The 11,629-nt window shown below is 45.9% G+C and overlaps 1 protein-coding gene across 1 annotated transcript; it reads left to right on the top strand.

Annotated features, from left to right (window-relative positions):
• Window positions 1-654: 654 nt before the first annotated feature.
• LOC110531934 (claudin-24-like) lies at window positions 655-9,446 on the top strand. The gene has a single exon (XM_090209983.1). It carries the CDS (start codon window positions 7,673-7,675, stop codon window positions 8,411-8,413), a length of 741 nt encoding a protein of 246 aa, XP_090066109.1. The 5' UTR covers window positions 655-7,672; the 3' UTR covers window positions 8,414-9,446.
• Window positions 9,447-11,629: the final 2,183 nt, after the last annotated feature.

Genomic DNA, 11,629 nt, shown 5'->3' with positions numbered 1-11,629 from the left:
AACTAGAAGCACAAGCATTTCACTACACTCGCATTAACATCTGCTAACCATGTGTATGTGACCAATAAAATTTGATTTCATTTGATCTATGCACGCAATGACTCACTTACACTACTAATTACTGACTACACACACCATTGTTAATTGTATTTAGGTTACTTCAGTTAATAAATATATTTGTGTAATTCCTTATCTCCACATTGTCTCCTTTTTTGTTATGGACTTCGAGCCGGTTCGTGACAAGTGGGAGCTCATCCGGGATCTGAAAGGTATGATTCTCGCTTTGTGGTGCGAGTCATCCGGAATCATAAGGTTGGTTCTTAGACATTTCTGTAATAGTATTTTGTTGCATTATGATGGGTAAATGCTTTATTGGAATGCGCTTTGGCTGGTATTCACGGCACATTCTTATACGTGTTTGATATAGTGCCTTAGATACGTATCAGTGACTGGTTGTTCGGTGACGTCATTAAACAAGTGTGTTGCCTGGTAGAGTATGACAGTGGGCCTAATAGTTTTATTGGGCTTACTAGTATGTGTATTGTGTTCGGGAGAAAACGTGGAGTTAATGTTTGAGAAACAGGCAAAGCATCAATACAGGACTAAGATCGAATCATACTACACCGGCTCCGACGCTCGTCGTATGTGGCAGGGCTTGCAATCAATCAATCAATCAAATTTATTTTATATAGCCCTTCGTACATCAGCTGATATCTCAAAGTGCTGTACAGAAACCCAGCCTAAAACCCCAAACAGCAAGCAATGCAGGTGAAGAAGCACGGTGGCTAGGAAAAACTCCCTAGAAAGGCCAAAACCTAGGAAGAAACCTAGAGAGGAACCAGGCTATGTGGGGTGGCCAGTCCTCTTCTGGCTGTGCCGGGTGGAGATTATAACAAAACATGGTCAAGATGTTCAAATGTTCATAAATGACCAGCATGGTCAAATAATAATAAGGCAGAATAGTTGAAACTGGAGCAGCAGCACAGTCAGGTGGACTGGGGACAGCAAGGAGTCATCATGTCAGGTATTCCTGGGGCATGGTCCTAGGGCTCAGGTCCTCCGAGAGAGAGAAAGAAAGAGAGAATTAGAGAGAGCATATGTGGGATGGCCAGTCCTCTTCTGGCTGTGCCGGGTGGAGATTATAACAGAACATGGCCAAGATGTTCAAATGTTCATAAATGATCAGCATGGTCGAATAATAATAAGGCAGAACAGTTGAAACTGGAGCAGCAGCACAGCCAGGTGGACTGGGGACAGCAAGGAGTCATCATGTCAGGTAGTCCTGGGGCATGGTCCTAGGGCTCAGGTCCTCCGAGAGAGAGAAAGAGAGAAGGAGAGAATTAGAGAACGCACACTTAGATTCACACAGGACACCGAATAGGACAGGAGAAGTACTCCAGATATAACAAACTGACCCTAGCCCCCCGACACATAAACTACTGCAGCATAAATACTGGAGGCTGAGACAGGAGGGGTCAGGAGACATCTATTACAGCTGAGAGCTGCCCAGTGACACGAGCCTACCAGACGAGCTAAATCATTTCTATACTCACTTAGAGGCAAGTAACACTGAAACATGCATGACAGCACCAACTGTTCCGGATGACTGTGCGATCGCGCTCTCCGCAGCTGATGTGAGTAAGACCACCATAGTCCCTGTGCCCAAGAACACTAAGGTAACCTGCCTAAATGACTACCGACCCGTAGCACTCACGTCTGTAGCCATGAAATGCTTTGAAAGGCTGGTCATGGCTCACATCAACACCATCATTCCAGAAACCCTAGACCCACTCCAATTTGCATACCGCACCAACAGATCCACAGATGATGCAGTCTATATTGCACTCCACACTGCCCTTTCCCACCTGGACAAAAGGTACACCTATGTGAGAATGCTATTCGTTGACTACAGCTCAAGGTTCAACACCGTAGTACCCTCAAAGCTCATCACTAAGCTAAGGACCCTGGGACTAAACAGCTCCCTTTGCAACTGGATCGTAGACTTCTTGACTGGCCGCCCCCAGGTGGTAAGGGTAGGTAACAACATATTGCCACATTGATCATTCTGACCCTCTGACGAAGAAGAGAAGAGGTTCCACAGAGAGGGATACTGTAGTCGACTCTGAAAAGATTGACTGGACCTCTTTGAAGTCAAAATTTCAATAACCTAAGTAGAAGTGAAAGTAACCCAGTAAAATACTGCTTGAGTAAAAGTCTAAAAGTATTTGTTTTTAAATATACTAAAGTATCAAAAGTAAATGTAATTGCTAAAATATGCTAAAAAGTAAAAGTATAAATATTCCTTTATATTAAGCAAAGCAAATGGCACGATTTTCTTGTTTTTTTTTCATTTATCTGCACACACAACACAGTCATTTACAACAAAAATAATTTGTGAGCCAGATCAGAAGCAGTAGGGATGACCAGGGATGTTCTCTCAAGTCGGTGAATTTGGACCATTTTCCTGTCCTGCTAAGAATTCAAAATGTAACGAGTACTTTTGGGTGTAAGGGAGTAAATTATTTTGAAATGTAGTGAAGTAAAGCTGTCAAAAATATAAATAGTAAAGTCAAGTACAGATACGACTGCAGTAGTACTGTAAATTATTTTACTTTACACTACTGTTCCCTATGGGCCCGATTCCGACCCGAGTTAAGCTCGCATAAATGAACGTAATTCCCTTTTTATGCACTTTTTTCTCAATGCTTATTCTGACCATGGACTTAAGCACAGTGTGCCATTCACCCGCTATTTGTTTTGGGTGGAGATCAAATAAATATCTGATGCAGGTGTGTCTACAGATACACCGTATTCTGACTTTACTTAATTACTCCACCTTTACGATGTGACTTCCGTTCACAACTTGTGGACTTGTTTACGTGCTGCTGTGCGCTGTGTTTCAGAGGTCGAGCCTTCTCTGGTTTACCAGGGGGCAGGGCTACCGATGCAAAGGCAAATCTGAAGATAGTGCTGGCTAAAGCTAAAACTTGCGAGTGTAGAGAGTATAGGGATATTGTTATCCTCATCGGCACCAACACTGTTAGGATGAAACAGTCAGAGGTCACCAAGCGCAACATAAATCAACTTATAAATCAGCTATTAAGATGTCGGCATTGAGTAATTGTCTCTGGCCCCCTCCCAGTTAGGGGGAGTGAGGAGGTCTACAGCAGAGTCGTACAGCCAGCAGCATTACCATCCTGCATCCCACTGCTGGCTTGCTTCTGAAGCTAAGCAGGGTTGGTCCTGGTCAGTCCCTGGATGGGAGACCAGATGGTGCTGGAAGTGGTGTTGGAGGGCCAGTAGGAGGCACTCTTTCCTCAGGTATAAAAAAATATATATAAAATATCCCAATACCCCAGGACTGTGATTGGGGACACTGCCCTGTGTAGGGTGCTGTCTTTTGGATGGGACGTTAAACGCGTGTCCTGACTCTCTGTGGTCACTAAAAATCCCATGGTACTTATCGTAAGAGTAGTGGTGTTAACCCCATTGTCCTGGCTAAATTCTCAAGCTGTCTCTCATACCATCATGGTCACTTAATCATCCCCAGCTTACAATTGGCTCATTCATCCCTCTCCTCTCCCCTGTAACTTTTCCCCAGGTCTTTGCTGTAAGTGAGAATGTGTTCTCAGTCAACTTACCTGGTAAAATAAAATAATAAATAAACTCAATCGCTAGTTGAAAAATGTTTTCTGCCCCTCCCAAAATATACAATTTGTAGATAATTGGCCCTGTTTCTGGGACTCACACACAAACAGGACCAAGCCTGGGCTGCTGAGGAGTGACAGACTCTTTCCTAGCTGGAGGGGTACTCTCATCTTATCTATGAACATAGACAGGGCTCTAACTCCCCTAGCTCCACAATGAGATAGGGTGCAGGCCAGGCAGCAGGCTATTAGCCAGCTTGCTAGCTTAGTGGAGTCTGCCACTAGCACAGTCAGTGTAGTCAGCTCAGCTGTCCCCATTGAGCCTCGATCTAGGTTGGGCATATCCATGCAATGTTACAAAGATGGAAAAAGCTGTCCTTCAAATAGACTTGATATGTTCGTCAAAAGAGAGATCAGGGAACTCAGTGAGGTACACTGTATACGGCCCAGGAGGCCTGTTAGCAGTAGCTATCAAAAGTGACAGAGTAGGCTGCATAGATTTTAGGCATAGACCTTGCCTCAGGACTACCTGGTCTGATGACTCCTTGCTGTCCCCAGTTCACCTGGTCGTGCTGCTGCTCCAGTTTTAACTGTTCTGCCTGCGGCTGTGGAACACTGACCTTTTCACTGGATGTGCTACCTGTCCCAGACCTGCTGTTTTCGACTCTCTCTCTCTCTCCCGCACCTGCTGTCTCTAACACTGAATGCTCGGCTATGAAAAGCCAACTGACATTTACTCCTGAGGTGCTGACCTGTTGCACCCTCTCCAATCACTGTGATTATTATTATTATTTGACACTGCTGGTCATCCATGAACGTTTGAACATCTTGGCCAATCGGAGGACATGTTGTCCAGTCCTCTGGCAGTCTCTATGGGGGTGGCACAGGGTTCAATACTCGGGCCGACTCTTTTCTCTGTATATATCAATGATGTTGCTCTTGCTGCGGGCGATTCCCTGATCCACCTCTACGCAGACGACACCATTCTGTATACTTCCGGCCCTTCCTTGGACACTGCTATCTAACCTCCAAACGAGCTTCAACGCCATACAACACTCCTTCCGTGGCCTCCAACTGCTCTTAAACGCTAGTGAAACCAAATGCATGCTTTTCAACCGTTCGCTGCCTGCACCCGCACGCCCGACTAGCCCACCATCCTGGATGGTTCCGACCTAGAATATGTGGACATCTATAAGTACCTAGGTGTCTGGCTAGACTGTAAACTCTCCTTCCAGACTCATTTCAAACATCTCCAATCTAAAATCAAATCTAGAGTCGGCTTTCTATTCTGCAACAAAGCCTCCTTCACTCACGCCGCCAAACTTACCCTCGTAAAACTGACTATCCTACCGATCCTCGACTTCGGCGATGTCATCTACAAAATAGCTTCCAATACTCTACTCAGCAAACTGGATGCAGTTTATCACAGTGCCATCCGTTTTGTTACTAAAGCACCTTACACCACCCACCACTGCGACCTGTATGCTCTAGTCGGCTGGCCCTCGCTACATATTCGTCGCCAGACCCACTGGCATCAGGTCATCTAAGAGTCCATGCTAGGTAAAGCTCCGCCTTATCTCAGTTCACTGGTCACGATGGCAACACCCACCCGTAGCACGCGCTCCAGCAGGTGTATCTCACTGATCATCCCTAAAGCCAACACCTCATTTGGCCGCCTTTCATTCCAGTTCTCTGCTGCCTTTGACTGGAACAAATTGCAAAAATCGCTTGAAGTTGGAAACTTTTATCTCCCTCACGTACTTCAAACATCTGCTATCTGAGCAGCTAACCGATCGCTGCAGCTGTACATAGTCTATCGGTAAATAGCCCACCCAATTTACCTACCTCATCCCCATATTGTTTATATTTATTTACTTTTCTGCTCTTTTGCACACCAGTATCACTCCAGTGTTACTCTGCAAAATTTTAATTATTCGCCTACCTCCTCATGCCTTTTACACACAATGTATATAGACTCTTTTTTTCTACTGTGTTATTGACTTGTTAATTGTTTACTCCATGTCTAACTCTGTGTTGTCTGTTCACACTGCTATGCTTTATCTTGGCCAGGTCGCAGTTGTAAATGAGAACTTGTACTCAACTAGCCTACCTGGTTAAATAAAGGTGAAATAAAAAAATAAAAAACTGTTATAATCTCCACCCGGCACAGCCAGAAGAGGACTTACCACCCCTCAGAGCCTGGTTCCTCTCTAGGTTTCTTCCTAGGTTCCTGCCTTTCTAGGGAGTGTTTCCTAGCCACCGTGCTTCTACACCTGCATTGCTTGCTGTTTGGGGTTTTAGGCTGAGTTTCAGTACAGCACTTTGATCGGCTGATGTACGAAGGGCTATATAAATACATTTGATTGAAATTTTATTGAATAAGGTCTAGTGAACCTGCCGGTTCCAAGTCGAAAAATAATCTACTTATTTTGTTTATATAAATAACACCATTCTCCATGCACTGTAATTTACAACTTGATAAGAACTATTGATAGGAGCTAAGTAAATGAATAATCAGTTTGGATGATGTAACGGTTTTCTTCCTGGGAAGGAGAGGAGGACCAAAATGCAGCATGGTTATTTATAAACATCTTTAATGAAAGATGAAAACATGAACACTATAAAAAAAAAATAAGAAACCGTGGAAAAACCGAAACAGTCCTAACTGGTGCAAAACACAGAGACAGGAACAACCTCCCACAAAATACCCAAAGAATATGGCTGCCTAAATATGGTTCCCGATCAGAGACAACGATAAACACCTGCCTCTGATTGAGAACCACTCAAGGCAACCATAGACTTACCTAGAACACTAAACTGAACACAACCCCATAGACTAGAAAACCTCTAGACAAAACAAACACATAAATCACCCATGTCACACCCTGGCCTAACCAAAATAATAAAAAAAACACAGAATACTAAGGCCAGGGCGTGACAGATGAGGGAATTGTAAATATAAATTACATTTGTTTAAGATCTATATGACCTTATAATCGCTGGAGACAAATGTGAAACCAGTTATATGGCAGCAAACTTAAGCATATCAACATATCAACTTTCTCACAGTAAAGTTGATGAAATTCTTTGCTATTATGCAGAATTTAAATTGTACGGCCTTTTAACTTACAGGAATGTGCACTCTCGAATGTCTTAATTATAGGCTACTCCGGCTTTCAGTGTTTCCTATTTCTGTCATGTTAAATATTAGTTACTATCAGTATCGACCGTCAGTAGGTGTAATGACAACACATTCAACTGCCAATTCAATGTTCATTCCCTTCAGTTGGTATAGCCTACATTTTCATTCCATGCCATAACAGTTTGAACCCGACCCATGTTGCAATACTTGGCTGTGTCATCACACAGTTCCATGGTTAGTGCAGAATATAGACAAGGGTATAGCCTACTATTGTACACTATTCTCCCTGTTACTTTCACGAGGGAAGTCTGAATACCAATTACTGAGAAGTGCTTAAGAAAGGCATAATTTCCTAAAGTACTGCAATAAATAGGGGATAGGGTGCCATTTGGGATAGGTGCACAATAACCAGGAGGGCTGAGCCCAGACTTGGCTCTCTGTTGTGAATTGTCAACAATCTGCATTTTAATAACTTCCTGTCTCTCTTTAATACCATCCCATGGGGCTGGGAGGGCTGGGAGACAGGCGGGGCAGGATTCTCAGGGAGGCCGGCTATGTACCCTCCCTCCCCTGGTCCATTGGCAGACCAGCAGCCTCAGCAGGAGGTAGGGGAGGGAAGAGGAGGGCCATGTGCCAGAGAGCCCCTTTCCTCCCAGCCTCCAGCCAGATGATGTGTGTTTCTGTGGAGTGGGACTGTTAGTGAAGGAGCTCTCCGCCTGCCTGTGAACAGAACAGTATTCAGCAGTAATTAGCAGGTGCTGTGAGAAGCCTCTCTGTTCCTACTGGACATCAGGAGCTGCCAGACCTCTCCAGAACCTCTCCAGAAGCCAGAGAAGAGCTCTTGAGGGTCAACGGAGCGAGGCCAGAGAGGGGCGGGTAAACCATGGACCTGTGTGCCTCCACTCTCGAGCTGCTGGGGATGGTAGTGTACATGGCAGCCTGGCTGTGTGCTCTGGCCACCACTCTGATGCCACAGTGGCTGACCCTGTCCACAGACCTCTTGCTCACAGAGAGCTATGAGCTGGGTCTCTGGGAGACCTGCGTGGTCCAGGACATGGGGGGGATGGAGTGTCGACCCTACGACAGCCTGCTGGGCCTGCCTCAGGACATCAAGGTGGCCCGTGTCTTCATGTGTATCTCCCTGGCTGTGGGCCTGCTGGGCCTGCTGCTGGCTATCCCTGGTCTTCACCTGGTCAACAGCTTCAGCCAGGGGCTGGAGGGCTGCAGGGCCAAGAGGATTATGAAGGTGGCAGGAGGGGTGCTGGGGATGGTAGCTGGGGTGCTTTCTCTGGTCCCTGTTTCCTACGTCGCCCACTTGACGGTAATGCGTTATTTTGATGAGTCGGTGCCGGAGGTGGTGCCACGCTGGGAGTTTGGTGATGCCCTGTTTTGCGGCTGGGTGGGGGGGTTCCTCCTGCTGGTGGCTGGATTACTCCTGTTTGTATCCTGTCTGGGGCCTCTGGCAGACCATTCCAGGGGACCCCAGGCAGACTATTACGGAGCACCCCAGGCTGACCATTCCAGGGGACCCCAGGCAGACGGAGCACCCCAGGCACAATCGCCGAAGAGATACGAGGTCCGGAGTACAGATCATTCCTCCAGGAAACCTCCAGAGTATGTTTGAGGCGAGGGGAGGTGAAAGGAAGGAGAGGGGAGGGGAGGGGAGGGGTATTCTATTCTGGAAGGTTTATGGATGGTTCTGCCTCTCTTGAAAATAGTTAAACAGCCTAAGAACCAGCCCTGGCACTCTGGCTGACTGCTTTTTATGTCAAACCCATAGGGAATACCTGGAGCAACTTTCACAATACATTTTTTTTTATGTCAGATTCAGAGGAAATAGTTTGGATGTAAACCTGCTACATCCACACCCCATCCTCCCCGACTCTATAAAACCTGCTCCAGCCTCACCCCATCCTCCCTGACTCTATAAAACCTGCTCTAGCCTCACCCCATCCTCCCTGATGCTATAAAACCTGCTCCAGCCTCACTCCATCCTCCCTGACTCTTTAAAACCTGCTCCAGCCTCACCCCATCCTCGCTGACTCTATAAAACCTGCTCCAGCCTCACTTCTTCCTCCCAGACTCTATAAAACCTGCTCCAGCCTCACCCCATCCTCCCTGACGCTATACAACCTGCTCCAGCCTCACTCCATCCTCCCTGACTCTGTAAAACCTGCTCAAGCCTCACCCCATCCTCGCTGACTCTATAAAACCTGCTCCAGCCTCACCCCATCCTCCCTGACGCTATACAACCTGCTCAAGCCTCACCCCATCCTCGCTGACTCTATAAAACCTGCTCCAGCCTCACTCCATCCTCCCTGACTCTTTAAAACCTGCTCCAGCCTCACTCCATCCTCCCTGACTCTTTAAAACCTGCTCCAGCCTCACTCCATCCTCACTGACTCTTTAAAACCTGCTCCAGCCTCACAATTTTTTTTTAATAATGTCAATTTAATGTAGAAATTAAACACTTGATATACAGTAATAGTTTATTGTTATATATATAAGTATATGTTCACTGAATATGTTCACTGAATTTAAGATGTTTTTGTAAATAATAGTTGACAATTATATCAATGATAAATCAATAATCTACTGTAATGAATTGATCTGAATAAAATTGGTTTCCCTCCAACATGCTGAGGTTGACATCCAGACTACAATGTTGCTGTTTTCTTCATCTTCTCTCGATGAGTTACAACCAGCCATGTAGATGGGTTAGGGTTAGTACCAACCTGCCATGTAGATGGGTTAGGGTTAGTACCAACCTGCCATGTAGATGGGTTAGTGTTAGGGTTAGTACCAACCTGTCATGTATATTGGTTAGGGTTATGGTTAGGGTTAGGACCAACCAGCCATGTAGATGGGTTAGGGTTAGTACCAACCTGCGATGTAGATGAGTTAGGGTTAGGATTAGTACCAACCTGCCATGTAGATGGGTTAGGGTTAGTACCAACCTGCCATCAAGATGGGTTAGGGTTAGGGTTAGTACCAACCTGCCATGTAGATTGGTTAGGGTTAGTACCAACCTGCCATGTAGATGGGTTAGGGTTAATACCAACCAGCCATGTAGATTGGTTAGGGTTTGTACCAACCAGCCATGTAGATGGTTTAGGGTTAGTACCAACAAGCCATGTAGATGGGTTAGGGTTAGTCACAACCTGCCATGTAGATGCGTTAGGGTTAGGATTAGTACCAACCTGCCATGTAGATGGGTTAGGGTTAGGGTTAGTACCAACCTGCCATGTAGATGGGTTAGGGTTAGTACCAACCTGCCATGTAGATGGGTTAAGTTTAGTACCAACCTGCCATGTAGATGGGTTAGGGTTAGTACCAACCTGCCATGTAGATGGGTTAAGTTTAGTACCAACCTGCCATGTAGATGGGTTAGGGTAAGTACCATCCTGCCATGTAGATGGGTTAGGATTAGGGTTAGTACCAACCTGCCATGTAGATGGGTTAGGGTTAGTACCAACCTGCCATGTAGATGGGTTAAGTTTAGTACCAACCTGCCATGTAGATGGGTTAGGGTAAGTACCATCCTGCCATGTAGATGGGTTAGGATTAGGGTTAGTACCAACCTGCCATGTAGATGGGTTAGGATTAGTACCAACCTGCCATGTAGATGGGTTAGTGTTAGGGTTAGTACCAACCTGCCATGTATATCGGTTACGGTTAGGGTATGGTTAGGACCAACCAGCCATGTAGATGGGTTAGGGTTAGTACCAACCTGCGATGTAGATGAGTTAGGGTTAGGATTAGTACCAACCTGCCATGTAGATGGGTTAGTGTTAGGCTTAGTACCAACCTGCCATGTATATGGGTTAGGGTTAGGGTTAGGGTTAGTACCAACCAGCCATGTAGATGGGTTAGTTTCAGTACCAACCAGCCATGTAGATGGGTTAGGTTCAGTACCAACCAGCCATGTAGATGGGTTAGGGTTAGTACCAACCAGCCATGTAATTGGGTTAGGGTTAGTTCTAACCAGCCATGTAGATGGGTTAGGGTTAGGGTTATTACCAACAAGCCATGTAGATGGGTTAGGGTTAGGGTTTGTACCAACCAGCCATGTAGATGGGTTAGGGTTAGTACCAACCAGCCATGTAGATGGGTTAGGGTTAGTCACAACCTGCCATGTAGATGCGTAAGGGTTAGTACCAACCAGCCATGTAGATGGGTTAGGGTTAGTACCAACCTGCGATGTAGATGGGTTAGGATTAGTACCAACCTGCCATGTAGATGTGTTAGGGTTAGTACCAACCTGCCATGTAGATAGTTTAGGGTTAGGGTTAGTTCCAACCTGCCATGTATGTGGGTTAGTGTTAGGGTTAGTACCAACCTGCCATGTATATGGGTTAGGGTTAGAGTTAGGGTTAGTACCAACCAGCCATGTAGATGGGTTAGGTTCAGTACCAACCAGCCATGTAGATGGGTTAGGGTTAGTACCAACCTGCCATGTAGATGGGTTAGGGTTAGTACCAACCAGCCATGTAGATGGGTTAGGTTCAGTACCAACCAGCCATGTAGATGGGTTAGGTTTAGTACCATCCTGCCATGTAAATGGGTTAGGGTTAGTACCAACCTGCCATCTAGACAGGTTAGGGTTATGGTTAGTACCAATCTGACATGTAGATGGAAAACGGTTAGGGTTAGTACCAACCTGCCATGTAGATGGGTTAGGGTGGGGGTTAGTACCAACCAGCCATGTAGATGGGTTAGGGTTAGTATCAACCTGCCATGTAGATGGGTTAGGGTTAGTACCAACCTGCCATGTCGATGGGTTAGGGTTAGTACCAACCTGCCATATAGATGGGTTAGGGTTAGTCCCAACCTGCCATGT

Source organism: Oncorhynchus mykiss, chromosome 1 (assembly GCF_057628025.1).
Source record: "Oncorhynchus mykiss isolate SJ-2025 chromosome 1, ASM5762802v1, whole genome shotgun sequence".
Taxonomy (NCBI): Eukaryota; Metazoa; Chordata; class Actinopteri; order Salmoniformes; family Salmonidae; genus Oncorhynchus; species Oncorhynchus mykiss.
Note: the sequence above shows the minus strand (reverse complement) of the source record. Positions and strands in the feature narration are given on the sequence as shown.